This window comes from Ursus americanus, chromosome 28, assembly GCF_024610735.1.
Source record: "Ursus americanus isolate L20-20 chromosome 28, mUrsAme1.1.p, whole genome shotgun sequence".
Taxonomy (NCBI): Eukaryota; Metazoa; Chordata; class Mammalia; order Carnivora; family Ursidae; genus Ursus; species Ursus americanus.
The window spans coordinates 27,015,690-27,033,511 of record NC_142154.1 but is presented as its reverse complement, the minus strand read 5'-3'; the positions used below and the strand labels follow the sequence as shown (position 1 = coordinate 27,033,511).

The 17,822-nt window shown below is 38.0% G+C and overlaps 1 protein-coding gene and 1 pseudogene across 8 annotated transcripts in view; one reads left to right on the top strand and one right to left on the bottom strand.

The window, feature by feature from the left end:
• Window positions 1–11,056, bottom strand: part of LOC148107582 (basigin pseudogene) — a 34,920-nt pseudogene extending 23,864 nt beyond the window's left edge.
• SCAPER (S-phase cyclin A associated protein in the ER) overlaps window positions 1–17,822 on the top strand; it is a 514,000-nt gene that overhangs the window by 427,360 nt on the left and 68,818 nt on the right. For all 8 annotated transcript variants that reach the window (XM_045795116.2, XM_045795115.2, XM_087856756.1 and 5 more), the window contains one exon: window positions 11,799–12,031. In XM_045795116.2, the coding sequence (XP_045651072.2) occupies window positions 11,799–12,031 (233 nt within the window). The remainder of the gene's footprint in view (window positions 1–11,798; window positions 12,032–17,822) is intronic.

Here is a 17,822-nt window from a genome sequence, read left to right as displayed (position 1 = left end):
ATACAGTGTAATGTTAGTTTCAGGTGTACAACATAGTGATTCGTCACTTCTATACAACACCTGGTACTCATCACAGCAAGTGCACTCTTTATTCCCTATCACCTATTTCACCCATCCCACCAACCACCTCCAGTCTGGTAACCATCAGTTTGTTCTCTATACTTACAAGTCTATTTCTTGGTTTGCCTCCCTCTCTGTTCTTTTTTTCCCCTTAGTTTGTTTTGTTTCTTAAATTCCATATATGAGTGAAATCATACGGTGTTTCTCAGACTGGCTTATTTTACTTAGCATTATACTCTCTAGATCCATTCATGTCATTGTAAATGGCAAGATTTCATTCTTTTGTGACCAAATAATATTCCACTGTATGTATATACCACATCTTCTTTATCTATTCATCAGCTGATGGGCACTTGGGCTGTTCCATAATTTGGCTATTGTACATCAGGTGCATGTATCCCTTTGAGTTAGTATTTTGTATTCTTTGGGTAAATACCTCATAGTACAATTGCTGGATCACAGGGTAGTTCTATTTCTAACTTGGAGGAACCTACATACTGTTTTCCAGAGTGGCTGCACCAGTTTGCATTCCCACTAACAGTGTAGGAGGGTTCTCCTTTCTCCACATCCTCACCAACACCTGTTGTTTCTTGTGTTGTTGATTTTAGCCATTCTGATAGGTGTGATATCTCGTTGTAGTTTTAATTTGCATTTCCCTGATGATGAGTGATGTTGAACATCTTTCCATGTCTGTCAGCCATCTGTGTGTCTTCTTTGGAGAAGTATCTGTTCATGTCTTTGCCCATTTTTTAATTGTATTATTTGTTTTTGGTGTTGTATAAGTTCTTTATATTTTTGGATACTAACCCTTTATTGAATATGTCATTTGCAAATATCTTCTCCGATTCCATAGGTTGCCTTTTAGTTTTGTTGATTGTTTCCTTTGCTAAGCAGAGCTTTTTATTTTGATGAAGTCCCAGTAGTTTATTTTTGCTTTTGTTTCCCTTGCCTCAGGAGACATACCTAGAAAGATGCTGGGGCCAATGTCAAAGAGGTTACTGTCTGCGTTCTCCTCTAGGATTTTTATGGTATCAGGCCTCACATTTAAGTCTTTAGCCATTTTGAATTTACTTTTGTGTCTGGTATAAGGACGTGGTCCAGTTTCATTCGTTTGCATGTTGCTCTCCAGTTTTCCCAACATCATTTGCTAAAGTAAAGAGACTGTCTTTTTCCATTTGGATAATCTTTCCTACTTAGTTGAAGACTAACTGACCATATAGTTATGGGTTCATTTCTGGGTTTTCTATTCTAATCCATTGATCTGTGTGTCTGTTTTTGTGCCAGTACCATATTGTCTTGATCACTACAGTTCTATAATCTAACTTGAAGTCCAGAATTGTGATGCCTCCAACTTTGCTTTTCTTTTCCAAGGTTGCTTTGGCTATTCGGGGTCTTTTGTTCTAGGATTGTTTAGGATTTCAGGATTGTTTGTTCCAGCTGTGTGAAAAATGCTTTGATATTTTAATAGGGATTGCATTAAATGTGTAGATTGCTATGGGTGGTATGGACAAATATTTTAACAATATTTGTTCTTCCAATCCATGAGCATGAAATGTTTTTCCATTTCTTTGTGTCATGTTAATATCTTTCATCAGTGTTTATAGTTTTCAGAGTACAAGTCTTTCACCTCCTTGGTTAGGTTTATTCCTAGGTATCTGACTGGTTTTGGTGCAATTGTAAATAGATTGATTTCTTAATTTCTCTTTCTGCTGCTTCATTGTGTATAGAAATACAACAGATTTCTGTACATTGATTTTGTATCCTACGACTTTACTGAATTCGTGAATCAGTTCTTGCAGTTTTTTGGAAGAGTCTTTCAGGTTTTCTATATAGAGTAGCATGTCATCTGCAAATAGTGAAAGTTTTACTTCTTCCTTGCCAATTTGGATGCCTTTTATTTCACTTCATTTTCTCATTGCTATGGCTAGGATCTCCAGTAGTACGTTAAATAACAGTGGTTAAGAGTAGACATCCCTTTCTTGTTCCTGACCATAGAGGAAAGGCTCTCAGGTTTTCCCCCATTGAGGATGATATTAGCTGTGGATTTTTCATATATGGCCTTTATTATGTTGAAATATGTTGAGTTATTCTCTCTAAACCTACTTTGTTGAGGGTTTTTTATCATAAGTGGATGTTGTACTTTGTCAGATGCTTTTTCTGCATCTCATGAAATGATCATATGGTTCTTATCCTCTCTTTTATTAATGTGGTGTATCATGTTGATTGATTGGTGGGTATTGAATAATAGGTCCCACTTGATCGTGGTGAATGAGTCTTTTAATGTATTATTGGATTCAGTTTGCTAGTATTTTATTGAGAATCTTTGCATCTGTGTTCATCAGGGATGTTGGCTTTTAGTTCTTCTTTTTAGTGGAGTCTTTACCTGGTTTGTATCAGGGTAATGCTGGCCTCATAGAATGAATTTGGAAGTTTTCCTTCCTTTTCTATTTTTTGGAATAGTTTGAGACGAATAGGTATGAATTCTTCTTTAAATATTTGGTAAAATTCACCTGTGAAGCCATCTGGTCCTGGACTTTTGTTTGTTGGGAGTTTTTATCCATTTCTTCCAGGCTGTCCAATTTGTTGGCATATAGTTAGTTCTTCATAATATTCTCTGTAATTGTTTGTATTTCTGTGGTGTTGGTTGTTATTTCTCCTCTCTCCATTGTGATTTTATTTATTTGGGTCCTTTCTCTTTTCTTTTTGATAAGTCTGGCTAGAGGTTTATCATTTTTATTAATTTTTTCAAAGAACCAGCTCCTAGTTTCATTGACTTTTTCTATCATTTTTTTAGTTTCTCTTTCATTTATTTCTGCTCTGGTCTTTATTATTTCCTTCCTTCTGCTGGCTTTAGGCTTCATTTGTTCTTTTTCTAGCTCCTTTAGATATAAGGTTAGGTTGTTTATTTGAGATTTTTCTTGGTTTTTGAGTTAAGCCTTTATTTCTAAACAGTCTCCTATTGGTTCTCGGTGAACTTAATTCATATACTGACCATTGTGAACAAATACACTATACAACTTAAAAATACATAAACCCAACTTCACAATACTAGAAATCAGTTGGATAGAATTACCACTGGATTACCAAGTTAATTTTCTCTCTCATGGAGTCACGTTACAGAAGGCTGGATTTGTACTACTAAAAAAAGCATCTTTCTGTATTTTGAAAAGGAATGTAGAAAGTTTTTGAAACTACTTTGGTAGTGTGAGATAGTGGTAGATAAAGAATGTGAATTTGCCTTTTAAAAGTGATAATGACTTTTAATTTAATTTTGCTGAAACTCTTTGCCTCAGGGCTTGGTCCTGTAAGTATTGGATTTCTCCTTGGAGTAGGTTTATAGAAGCTTCACTGTACTTATTCCAACCCTGGTGGTTTCTTTACGTTCAGGAAAGTCTCCTCTTCTAGACCATGGTTTCCTCAAATATAAAATGAAAAAATTTGATTGTGAGATTCTTTCTAGATCTAAAACTATATGAAATATCTGCAGATTTTACTAAGGTCAAATATCTTTTGAGAGGAAAGGGACATTTTGTAGTAAGAATATGTAATGAAATCAATTTGTAATTTGCTACTATAAGATAATGACCACACCGGTGTATTCTTAGGAAATATGCTAAAGGAAATACCTTTAATCCATTGGAGAAAAATTGTGGTTTTAGATTTCTGCCTCAGGAGTGACAGATTCAGAAGAGCCAAAAGCTACATAGCTCTGTTTTTTCCCAGGCCAGGCCTGGTACATAGTTACAAGCACTGCTGCATGCTGGGAAGGTAACCTTCCCCTGCCCTTCACAGACCACCCACCCCAGGATGGAATGTGTTCCAGATTCAGGTAAGCCAGGTGTGCAGATCAGGGCAGTGAGCACGGGGGAGGGGAGGATTTTGCTAGCACACCTTTCCTAAAGGACAGGGCGCTCAACTTGCAATGTGCCCTTGGCCAAGCAACTGTGCTGGAAGGAAGTTCAAACTCCAGTGTTGGTCTATAAACATGTATCAGAACTCTAGGTGTGCCTTTCATCCACTAAATGTCCCAAAGAGCAGGCTGCTAATGAGTTATTTTACCTCTGGCAAGTAACAGTGATATCCAACTAGACAAAATAACAGCACAGAGTATTGCTCTGAATACATTATCCTTACAGTATAGATACCTTCTCCTGCAAGTTTCTTTTTAAAGACAGAAAAAACCTTTTAGTCTCACTGAAGATAAGTCCCTCCTTACCTTAATTTAGGGAGTTTTGAAATTCTTTCCTGTGGGTGCCTGGGTGGTTCAGTTGGTTAAGCATCTACCTTCAGCTCATGTTGTGATCCCAGGTTTCCTGGGATTGAGTCCCTCATCGGGCTCCCTGTCCCGCTTCTCGCTCTCCTCTGCCTGCCTCCCTCTCTCTCTCTCTCTCATGAATAAATAAATAAAATCTTTTTTTTTAAGATTTTATTTATTTATTTGACAGAGAGAGAGACAGGCAGTGAGAGAGGGAACACAATCAGGGGGAGTGGGAGAGGGAGAAGCAGGCTCCCAGCGGAGGAGCCCGATGTGGGGCTCGATCCCAGAACGCCGGGATCACGCCCTGAGCCGAAGGCAGATGCTTAACAACTGAGCCACCCAGGCGTCCCAAATAAATAAAATCTTCTAAAAAAAGAAAAGAAATTCTTTACTAATCAAACTTTGGTTTCCTATCAAAGCGTTGCTGTTAAATGACTTAAAACCAGCAAAAGAAAAATCTATATACAAGGATAAGGAAAATTTCTGTGACCATTTGAATAAAATGTCCTGATGAGACAAAAAAAGACTTCACCAAAGATTACAAGCAAAGGGAAACTGTTCTCAGCAGTGAAGGGATCAATACTAAATGAGAAAACACACATCTACATGCACACAATTCTATGGAAAAATATGATGAGAGACTGAACTGAATGTCAGGCTAACATAGACTGTTGGAAACTAGGAAATTATGAGGAGAAATTAAAAGACTGTTCAGTACAGTGAGGGCCTTTAGACGTAGGTCTGAAGTCCCAGGACTCAGTGCAGCAAGTCTAACAAGGGAAGCCTGGCTCCTGCAGGCCACGAGGCTCTTTATCTAACTGTCAGATTGTTAGAGAAGTTTTTCAATTTGTGTTTACTTTATGAGAAACTGCCAAATGGTGTTTCTAAAATTAAGTAGAAAGCCCCAATGAAGTAGAAAATCAAAAGTTGTCAGAGGTGGACAGAGAATATAAGAATATCATAAAAATATATCTGCTTTACTTTACACTGAGCTTATTTTCTTGGGGCTGATGAAGAAGTGACATTTGATGCTCAAACCACATTGACAGTTTCTGAATAATGAGATTAGTACATTTAACCCAGAATTATCCCAACAACCCTTAAATATAATATTTTCTTGCCCTTTGGCCAAGATAAAGCTCTTACAGAATTCTTTTTTTTTTAATGGAGGAGCCATCAGAAAAACAGTGTTTGGCCCATGACCAATTTACACTTCCCTCCACCAGAGACAGAGTTTCTACAGAATCCTCAGTAAAAGAGATACCCAATGGGAGGAGGTCAGTGTGGGGTAAGAGAAAGCACATGGCCTTTAAAGTCTCATAAACTCAGGTTCAAGTCCTAGACCTTCTGTTAACTAGCATGTCTTTGATATCTCTGAACTTGAATTATTAATCTGTCAAACTTAAATGTGATATAAGAAAACTGCTTAAGCATTTTTGGCTTAGTAGAAAAACTTAGTCTCCATCCTTCCTTCTCTTACCCCCTCCCAATGAGTATGGCTCATAATTTAGCCCCCCTTTTTGGGGGGCTATCTTTAGGTTGTCATTTCGAGCATTAGCAGTTATAGTGATATGTAGTAAGTAATAATATCAGAAGAAATAAAGATGAGCGAGTCTTAGTAATAACTGAGTCACATTGAGGGGCCTTTTGCACTCATGTATGTCCTTTTTTGTGTTTCCAGAATTGGTGTCGCATTTTGCTACTGCCTGCTTCTAAAATGGTCACCACTTTTCTCTTTTCTATTGTTCTTTCTGTTCTTCTATAAGCCACGAAACCACAGCCTGTTACAGTATTTTGTAAAATCAGAGTCTGTGGGGTCTGAATGACCCTTAAGGTGAACAGAGCATCACTCTGATCCCTTGACCACTTATTAAATAGATATGTAAACATCAGCTAAGCAAGTGATTAAATAAATGACATTAATTTTGGGATCTCAGATTATTTTTTAATTTTTTCTTAATTCTCAACTATAGTCTTTAAAGATGTAATTAGCGGATAAAGTACTTCTAATTGAGTGAAAGATTGCCAAATACACATGCATAGTGTTTTATTTGAAATACTTGATGAAAAGCAGTACAAGTTACTCTAAAAGAAAGGATTATGAAAATTTGTGATGATGAAGAACCCTGATATTACCGAGAAATGTATTTCTCATATTCTCTCTGTAGCATATAAAAGAAAAAGAAAGTTACGTCTTTGGTGGGTTTATTGAGTTAATTTTAAAATGTGTCCAATTTGAACACACAAGTTACATTTTCTCTGCCTGGGGGCCCCACTAATATTACAGTAGATAGATACAGGCCTGAATCCTCAAAAACAAAGAGAATGGGAAGAAAAGGAAAGTAAATATGTTTTAATCTGTAAAGCAGATAGTTGGAAGACAGTTACCTAAAAGCTAAAACCTAAATTAGCAGGAAGAAAAAGCCAGAAGAAAATTTGTGCCACAGAACCCCAGAAAGCTCAAGAATTAGAGTCACCAGGTTTCTCAGAAAATGAGGATGAAAGTGGGGCTGGAAAGAGGGTAATTGTTGACAGTCTAAATAAGAGACAGTTTAGATGCCCTAGATTTCATCTGCCATATGAATAGCCAAGTGCCTCCTCCTCACAAATGTGGCAGAAGACGAGCATTTGAACCAGAGTTACTCCAGGCACGGGGACACATCTACAGCCACAAAAAGTCGTACAAAAACAAGATGATTAAATGAAAATCTGTTCCTTAATTAATGAGACACTAAACCTCCTTCTTCTATGAATCTCTGCAAAACTGGGCAAGCCATCTTATATACTCCAGGCTTGGAAGATACAGGATTTCATTCTTATGAAACTAACTCTTCTGAGAGAACAGACATATAAATACTAATATTTGGGATTCCCCAGTGGGAAAGCTAGGTCTCTGTTTAGTCACCCAAGTTGAAGCCCTTGAGTTTGTATCCAGTTTGTGACTGGATCAAGATTTCAATACACTAATCTATGTATCAGTCTTGAGTATGAACAGAAAGCCCCACATGACCACATATTTAAGGAAAGCTTACAACCTAAAGTATAGAGAAAGAACTCATAGGAGTTCATAGGAGAAACCATGTAGGAAACAAAATAAAATTTTAAAAAAGTATAATTTCACAGAGATGAGAAATATTGTATCCATAAAACAAACTATAAAAACAAAACATATAGGAAGCCAAAAAGAGCTGAAATTTGGGGCACCTGGGTGGCTCAGTCAGGTTAGTGTCCATCTCTTGGTTTCAGCTCGGGTCATGATCTCTCAGGGTGGTAGGAATGAGCCCCAGATAGGGCTCTGTGCTCAGTGCAGAGTCTGCTTGAGATTCTCTCTCTCCCTCTCCCTCTAGCCCTCCCCCACACATGCTGCTCTCTCTCTTTCTCAAATAAATAAATCTTAAAAAAAAAAAAAGAGCTCCTGAAAAGTAGAAATGTAACAGATGAAAAACTTAGTAGAAGGACTGGAAAATAAAGTTAAGGAAATCACCTAAGAAGTAGAACAAAAAACAAAGAGATGAAAAACAGGAGAAAACAAAATATAAGAATATTACAGGCTCCGTTCAGAACCAAAGTCCAACAGAGAAAATGAATGGGAGGAAATTAGCAAAGAAATAATGCAAGAAATCTCCCCATAAGTGAAAAGTGGTTTTCAGATTAAAAAGACCACTGAGTTTTTACACACACACACACACACACACACACACACACACACACACACGAAGAAGAAGAAAGACCTATACCAAGACACAGGAAATCAGGGATAAGAAGTTCCTAAAAGTTCACAGAAAGGACGAAACAGGCCATGTACAAAACCATTAGGAATTCGATTGGACCTCTTAACAACAGTGCTTGAAGTTGGAAACAGGAGAGCACTCTTTCAAACTCCAAAGGAAAATTAGTTCCAACCAAGAATTCTCCTTTCAGCCAAACTATCATTCACATATCAGGATGAAAGAAAGATATTTACAGACACACCGGTCTCAAAATTTTTCTTCCCATGCACCCTTTTTTTTTAATGTTTTTTTATTATATTATGTTAGTCACCATACAGTACATCCCTAGTTTCTGATGTAAAGTTCGATGATTCATTAGTTGCGTATAACACCCACTGCACCATGCAATACGTGCCCTCCTTACTACCCATCACCAGCCTATCCCATTCCCCCACCCCCTTCCCCTCTGAGGCCCTCAGTTTGTTTCTCAGAGTCCATAGTCTGCTTCATTCCCCCTTCTGATTACCCCCCCTTTCTTTATCCCTTTTCTTCCCTTACCAATCTTCCTAGTTCTTATGTTCCATAGATGAGAGAAATCATATGATGATTGTCTTTCTCTGCTTGACTTATTTCACTTAGCATTAGCTCCTGCAGTGCCGTCCATGTTGCAGCAAATGTTGAGAACTCGTTCTTTCTGATAGCTGAGTAATATTCTATTGTATATATGGACCACAACTTCTTAATCCAGTCATCTGTTGAAGGGCATCTCGGTTCCTTCCACGATTTGGCTATTGTGGACAATGCTGCTATGAACTTTGGGGTGCATATGGCCCTTCTCTTCACTACGTCTGTATCTTTGGCTGGGTCATAGGGTAGCTCAATTTTTAACTTTTTAAGGGACCTCCACACTGTTTTCCAGAGTGGTTGGTAGGAATGCAAGTTGGTACAGCCACCCTTTCTTTTTTTTATTATTATTATATTAAGTTAACCACCATATAGTACATCATTAGTTTTTGATGTAGTGTTCAATGATTCCTCAGTTGCATATAACACCCAGTGCTGCATCCTTTCTTAGGCAGTTGTTGGAATATATTCCTCAACAAAATGAGAGAATGAGAAGAAAAAGAAGATGTGGAATCCAAGAAATAAAGGCAATCTAACCCAGAAAGGGGTAGGAGGAATTCTTAAGATGAAGATGAAGGACAGTCTCAAAACGAGAGTCGTGTAGTAGGCTTACAGAGCAAGCAGGCCAAGTTAGTGCAGGGGTGTGGTACGTTTCAGGAAGAATGTCTCCACTGAGGGGGCTAAAAAGAACCAACAATCCCTGATGTGTTTGAACTTGAGAGGAAATTCCACTTTAATCAGAAGGGTTGACAATGAATTAATGACAGATAAATAGGAGATTCAGCATACGAAAAAAGTTACCCTACTAAAACCAAAAATTTGTATAAGAAAGTAAATATAATCATATGCTAAATAGCTTCACTATGAATAATCTATGTATAGTCATAATGGAAGAAACAATACCATGCAGTCAATAGCATTGTGGACCAAATGTTCTTCTTCTCTCCCTCTTTCCAAGTACATAGTAGGATGACATTTCTTGGTTCCCTTGTGGTGGGTTGGACTGTGTGATTAGTTCTAGCCAATAAACTGTGAGCAAAAATGGTGTCCCTTTCAGATAATGCATTTCATGTTGATGCAGGACCTTGCAGAGATCTTTTTTGTTCTCTGCCACTGTAACCTGCAGTGCTCCATACTGTCCAATACACTAGCCACTATTAAAATTAATTGAAATTAAAAATTGAGTCCCTGTGTCACCTTACCCACATTTGCAGTGCTCAAAAGCCACACGTGACTAGTGCAGGTATAAAACAGTGTAGACTGAAACACTTTGATCGTCTTAGAAAGTTCTCTTGGTCATTGTTGCTATAAATGGTGGTTGCTTTGCCACCTGGGCTCCAGAGAAAGGATAACAGGGAGGCAGAGCAGAGCCCCAGGCAGCCTGACATGACATGTCATGTGAATGAAAAATACAGCTTTATTGTTTGAAGCCACTGACATTTTTGAGGAGTTTTTCACTCTAGCATAACCTCCTCATTCAGACATAAGAAATCCTAGGTTCAAACTCCATTCATCATATACCACCTTCTGTATTGGGACAGGCTAGGTTACACTAGTCACAGTCTGAAGAAGTTTCTGTGACTGTTTTACAACTGCTATAGAGTTTCAAAGGGAACTTTAATCAGTTAACTGGAGCACACACTGCAGAAAGATTCTCTAATTACTTGGGCTTTGGAATGGCTCAGTGGTCGGAGATAACTTATGGGCAACAGTCTTAAACAGGCTAGTCTCAGGAAAGTGATTTTCATGGAATGTCTAAATTAACAACAACAAAAGGAATGGAAGGAACATTCGCTTGTGTTTATAAAGATCCTCTTTTTTAATCCAAGTGATCCTTCGTTCCTGTATCTTCTGATAGAACGGGTGCAAGTATAGAGTGAGGATAAGCAAAGGCTGATTGTTACCAAGTAAGTGCATTTGTGAAGTGTAATAGTTTGCCAGGTGTTTTCCCCTTCATCATCTTATTTGAACTTTATAGTAGTCCCAGCAGGTAGGCAGATATGGAAACCAAGTCTCAGAAATGTAAAGTTACAGAGTCATGTAATCTGCTAGAGGAAAAACTGGATCTTGAATACAGTACCATCTGATTCCAAGTCCAGACTCCTTTCTTCCCACCGTTAGCTTATTGTCTCTGCCCCTTTCTTGGTAGTAAGGCCTTCAGGAGGCAGCCCCTCCTCTTCCTGGGGAGAGTGAGCCTTTAAGTAGCCAGAATCACAGAACAAGGGCACAGAGCTCCCAGCCTGGTAATTATGTATCTAGCCGTTGTACTTCTTAAGTCATCCTTCTCTGTGAGAGCTGATGTTCATACACAGTATTTACTCCTGGTAATAGTAGGAATCATAGTAAGAGTAGCAATTGTAGTAGCAGATAACATGTCAATGAGGCTTACCTACGTACCAGACATTGTTCTAAGAATTTACACAGGTTGATTTACTGCTATGATTATGATTATCCTCATTTTACAACTGGAAACTGAGACACAGAAAGGTTAAGGAACTTGTCTAAGACCATATAGCTGCAGAGCCAAAACCTGAGCCCAGGTTCTAATTCCTAGTCCCAACTTTTAACCATGTTACTTCCTGTAAACTATACACAAAGATAGCCAACTATGACCCTATACATTAGGAAAAAAACTGTTTTGCCATTTTGTGATAATACAAAGTTCATTTTAATAGGGAAATTTAGATTAGATATTTTTAGGATTCACTTTAACAAGAAAACAATGCTGCTGTCAGTTTACCAATTGGTTCATTTTCTGGGCTTATACAAGTTTTTAATATAATTTGTTCATTTGGATAAATAAAATGTATTGAGTACTTACTATATGCCTCGGCATGAGCTAAGCATTTTATGTGGATTAGCTTACTTAATCCTCACAAGAACCCTAAGATAGAGGCACTGTCGTTGTCCCTGTTTTATGTGAGAAAATGAAGCTTGGAAGTAGTAACCCGTCCAAGGTCACTCAACTAACAAAGACAAAGCTGAGACTTGAACTCAGCAACCTCACTTCAGAACCAACACTCAAACATTTAGCTACCACCTCGACAATTTCAAAATTACTTATGATTCCAGAAAGTTTCCAAATTATCTCCATCCATTTCTGGTGGTTTTACTGAAATACAGTTACTGTATTTTTTTCCATTTAGGTTTATGTTCCAGATGAAAATAATGCTATTTTGGGAAGAAATACAAATAAGCAAGTTTTTGAAGGTTTGACAACTGGACTTCTCAAAGTCAGTGCTGTGGTTTTTAGCTGCCTGACTGCCAATCGACCAGAAGGAAACAGCCAGCCAGCTACACCAAAAATATCGACACAGGAAATGAAAAACAAACCCTCACAAGGTGATGCTTTTAACAGTCGAGTTCAGGACCTTATCAGGTAAAACTGCTAGATTTCTTCAAACTTTTTTCTTCCTTTAAAAAAAAAATGTTATATTAAAATTATTTAAATCTCAGTGCCCATGTGATAGCACTGGTTCTCACAACACCATCCATAAATTTTTGGTGGAAAATACATTACATTTTGTACCACAGAGAAGAAAAGTCCTCTTAATGAAAAGCAATACAATTAGAGCTCATCTGTCATTCTTGATATTTAAATATTTGATATCAGAATATATAGTGTCCAAGCTTTCATAACTTTCTGTCAACTATTTCCCAACTCAAGAATTTCTGAGAATTCCCCTATGTCAGGTCATCTCTGTTTTTAAATTTGGTTCAGACTTAAAACAGTAATAGCTTCCATTTATGGAGCACTCGGTATGTGTCAGATATTGTATTGGAGGCTTTGCAGCCCTGTAGGTGTAGGACTTCTAATTCAGACTTTGTAGGTGGGGGAATTGCTCAGAGAGGTTAAGTGCTTTGCCTAAGTTTACGTAATAGATGAATTTAAAAGTAGGTAGGAGATTTGAGATCGAAACTCAGGTCTAGCTGGACTTCCAAAACCTGTGTGCTTTCCACTACACAAATGTAGCAATTTCTGACGCCTCTTCAAGGTCAACCCTGTTCTCTTCAAAGGTCACCCTTTCTCCAGGGAAATTTACTTCTATTCGGACATCTGAACTCTTTTTCCCTCATGAACCTTGAATCAGGTAGGACATTTAATTTCCCCGTAGGGTTCCATCTGGTGTTAATCAGTTACCTGCCCTACCTATCAGCAACTTTTCTGTGATCAGCACTGATCTCTGGTTTCCAAAATCCATGCAGTTTGTTGCTCTGAAGCTTATTGTAGGTCAATAGGAGAAAAGAGAATGTCCTCTTCTGCATTTGCCTCAGAAGAGTTCATAAATTTCCTCTGGTGTTTTGCAGTGCTTTCTTTTTTTTATAATATTTTTTATTATATTATGTTAGTCACCATACAGTACATCCCCAGTTTTTGATGTAAAGTTCCATGATTCATTACTTGCATATAACACCCAGTGCACCATGCAATACGTGCCCTCTTTAATACCCATCACCAGCCTATCCCATTCCCCCACCTCCCCTCCCCTCTGAAGCCCTCAGTTTGTTTCCCGAGTCCATAGTCTCTCATGTTTCATTCCCCTTTCTGTTTACCCCCACTTTCTTCTTCCCTTTCTTCTCCTACCGATCTTCCTACTTCTTATGTTCCATAAATGAGTGAAACCATATTATAATTGTCTTTCTCTGCTTGACTTATTTCACTTAGCATTATCTGCTCCAGTCCCATCCATGTTGCAAAAAATGTTGAGAAATCATTCTTTTTGATGGCTGAGTAATATTCCATTGTATATATGGACCACAACTTCTTAATCCAGTCATCTGTTGAAGGGCATCTCGGCTCCTTCCACGATTTAGCTATTGTGGACAATGCTGCTATGGACATTGGGGTGCATATGGCCCTTCTCTTCACTACATCTGTATCTTTGGGGTACATATCCAGTAGTGCAATTGCTGGATTATAGGGTAGCTCAATTTTTAACTTTTTAAGGGACCTCCACACTGTTTTCCAGAGTGGCTGTACCAACTTGCTTTCTTGAGAATAGTTGTTTCATTCGATATCTTTCTTCCCCTTGATTATTTTGTTCACTTTTCCCTTCTATCTGTCTGCTTCCGCAAGCATATTTATTGCTAGAGAGTACTAGGCCCTTTGGATTCACAACCACTTATCTTACAGCACTTGACTTTTACCCTCCCTGGCCTTTCTCTCAGTTGCTTGATCCCATTCAATTTCCCCATCTCCTTAGGTCACTGTAGAACCTAGCCCTCTCTGCTGACACATGCCATTCTGTTCCAGCATTCTCCTTTGGGCTACCCTGTGATGCAGCAACCCTGCATTCTTGTCCATGCCTTGGCTGTGATGAGATTGAAGGACCAGCCAAAGGCTTCAATGTAATTCTAATGGGCTTTGCAGGAGAAAGTACATACATTTTCACATATATTATTATAGTTACCAGATCCTTCATAAAGGAGGAAGGTATTGGGGAAAAAAATAACTGGTAATCTGCCAAACCAAATCTCATATAACTTAAAAAGGATGATGGACAATCACAGTCCTTTAAAAGAAAACTCTGCCACTCTTTCTCTGACTTGAACCACTTTTGGTGAAGGTTGTTTTCTTATATAGAATGCATTGTAAGTTGGCTCCATGATGGCTATGTGTAGAACCACAAACTGTAGTTTAGACCTGCCCAGTGGAGCAAACAGAACATGTCTAATTGTTTCCATGCTTGCTTTCTCACCTCTCAGATATACTGACAAGAAATCTCACTCCACTCCCCACCATAACCTGGAATTTTTTGTCAGTTTATATTGGTAGAGTTGTAAGGCTGGACAGAGAGAGTTCCAGCACAGTCTTTGGTGCTGTTCTCTGGTCTGTGCTCCAGAAGTGGAGCTGGAACAGAGCACACCACCCAGACATATGTCTCTTCCTTCTCCTCGTCTGGCATAAAAGAGGCAAGAGGATTTCTAACAGAGATGGTAATACCACTTTTTATTCTCATTATTTTACGTGGTTCGGTCAAGTGTCTAGATCTAAGGGATTCTCAGAACATTTATCAGTTCATGCAATGTTCACCTGTAGCACCTTGTGTCAGATACCGTACAAGGTCCTGGGATACAAAAACAAATAAAAGGACCTTTAACAGAATATCCAAATATTATTGTTTGGCTGTCAAAAATCAGAACTTTTTTCTATAAAGTGAAAATATTGGCAGTTACAGTGTTTAGCACAGTTCTATGAAAGCGGTATTGTTTGTAGGATAGAAGCAGATCGCAATTCGAAAAAATACTGATTTGAAATTTGCTCAGGAAATGGACCAACACTGAAGCTCCACAGTTCTATTTTTTCCAGCTTTCTCAAGATATGGTTGATATATAATATTGTATAAGTTTAAGGTGTACAATGTGATGATTTGATACAAATATACTACAAAATAATTACCACAATAAGGTTAGTTAACACCTCCATCACCTTACGTGATTACCTTTTATGTGCGTGTGGTGAGACATTTAAAAGCTACTCTCTTAGCAACTTTCAAGTACGTGATATAGTATTGTCAACTATAGTCACCATGCTGTACATTGCATCCCCAAAACGTATTCATCTTACAAATGGAAGTTTTATCCGTATACCCTTGACCAACATCTCATTTCCCCTAGCCCCCAGGCCTTAGTAACTACCATTCTATTCTTTATTTCTAGAAGTTCAGCTTTTTTAGATTCTACATGTAAGAGATATCATACAGTATATGTCTTTTACCATCTAACTTCTTCTACTTAGCATAATGTCTTCAAGGTCCATCAGTGGTTGCAAATGGCAGGATTTCCTTCCTTTTTTGGATAATATTCCATTATGCACATACAGACACACACAGTCAAACACACACCACATTTTCTTTATCCATTCATCCATTGATAGACCATTGATAGACACTTAGAGTTGTTTCCATGTATTGGCTATTCTCAATAATGCTGCAGTGATAAATTCTGGAAGGAGCTGAGATGCCCTTCAACAGATGAATGGATAAAGAAGATGTGGTCCATATATACAATGGAATATTACTCAGTCATCAGAAAGAACAATTACCCAACATTTGCAGCAACATGGATGGGACTGGAGGACATTATGCTAAGTGAAATAAGTCAAGCAGAGAAAGACAATTATCATATGGTTTCACTCATTTGTGGAACATAAGGAACAGCAGGGAGATCAGTAGGAGAAGGAAGGGAACAATGAAGGGGTGGTAAACAGAAGGGGGAGTGAACCACGAGAGACTATGGACCCTGGGAAACAAACTGAGGGTTTCAGAGGGAAGGGGGGTGAGGGATTGGGATAAGCCAGTGATGGGTATTAAGGAGAGCATGTATTGCATGGTGCACTGGGTGTTACATGCAAACAATGAATCATGGAACACTACATCAAAAACTAATGATGTACTGCATGGTGACTAACATAACATAATAAAAATTTTAAATAAAAAAAATAATGCTGCAGTGAACATGAGAGTGCAGATATTGCTTTGAGATGGTGATTCATTTCCCTCAGATATATACATAGAAGTGGAATTGATGGATCATATAGTAGTTCTAGTCTCGATTTTTTGAGGAACCTCTGTACTGTTTTCCACAGTGGCCATACAAATGTACATTCCCACTAAAAGTGTACAAGGCTCCACTTTTCTTGACATCCTTGCCAAAATTATCTCCTTTCTTTTTGATAATAGCCATTCCTAGAAGTACAACACAGTATCTCATTGTGATTTTGATTTGCATTTCCCTGATGCTCAGTGATATTGAGCATCTTTTCCTGTACCTGTTGGCCATCTGTATGTTCTTTGGGAAAATGTCTATTCAGGTCTTTTGCCCACTTTTTAATGAGATTATCTGTGTTTTTAATAGTGAGTTGTAGGAGTTATTTATGTATGTTGGATATTAACCCCTTATCTGACATATAGTTTGCAAATATTTTCTACCATTCAATAGGTTGCCTTTTCATTTTGTTGATTGTTTCTTTTGCTGTGCAGAAGCTTTTAAGCTTGATGTAGTCCCACTTCTTTATGTTTGCTTCTGTTAATACTTTTGGTATCATATGCAAAAAAAAAAAAATTGCCAAGTCCAGTGTCAAGGAGTTTTTTCCCTGTGTTTCCTTCTAGGAGTTAAATGGTTTCAAGTATTACATTTAAATCTTTAATCCTTCTCAAGTTCCTTTTTGTGAATGGTGTAAGATTGGGGTCCAGTTTCATTCTTCTGCAAGTGGTTATCCAGTTTTCCAAGCACAATTTATTGAAGAGACTATCCTTTCCCCATTGAGTATTCTTGGCTCCCTTGTCAAATATTTGTGGACTGTAGATGCATGGATTTATTTCTGGGTTCTCGGTTCTGTTCCATTGGTCTGTGTCTGTCTTTACGCTGGTACCATACTGTTTTCGTTACTATAGCTTTGTATTATAGTTTGAAAACAGGAGGTCATGCCTCCATCTTTGTTCTTCTTTTACAGGATTGCTTTGGCTCTTTGAAGTCTTTTGCTGAAGCACAGTTCTATTCATCATATCCAATTAGAAATTTTTATTTATCTCTCAAAACAGGAAAATTAAACTGTACATCCAAAAGGCAAGTGGATGAGTCCAAGTCACTAATATCAGTCTTTTGGAATCAAAAGTTATCAAATATAAGGCATCTATTCAAGAAGTTATAAAACTGTACTTTAGTATTTTGCTAGCCAACAAACCCTAGCCACATATCAGAAGGTAGCATTGGCACGTCAGGCTCCACAAGTTCAAAACTGAACACATTATCTTTCCACCCAGAGGAACTCCTTTTCCTGTGTCCTCTGTCCTTAGCAGTGGCACCAATATCCCATTCAGTTATGTACGCCAGCAATCTGAGCATTGTCAGACTCCTCACAGAGACTCCTTTACTAAACCAATATTAAAGTCAGTCTTTACTACTTATTGATTCTGCCTTGTTAGTCTCTCTCAGATTTATCACCTTCATTCTACTGCTGTGTCTTTAAGTGTTCGGGTTCTCTTGCAATAACAGATGGCTTGGCTGTTTCTCTCTCATTTCACCTTTTCAGAATAACTTCTTTTTCCTAATTATAAAAATAATGTGTGCTCAATGAGAAAAACAACTCAGAAAACACAGAAGAGAACAATGGGTATTTTTGTAAACACACAAAAATTACCTTGAATCCTTCCACCCAAAGATGTCAC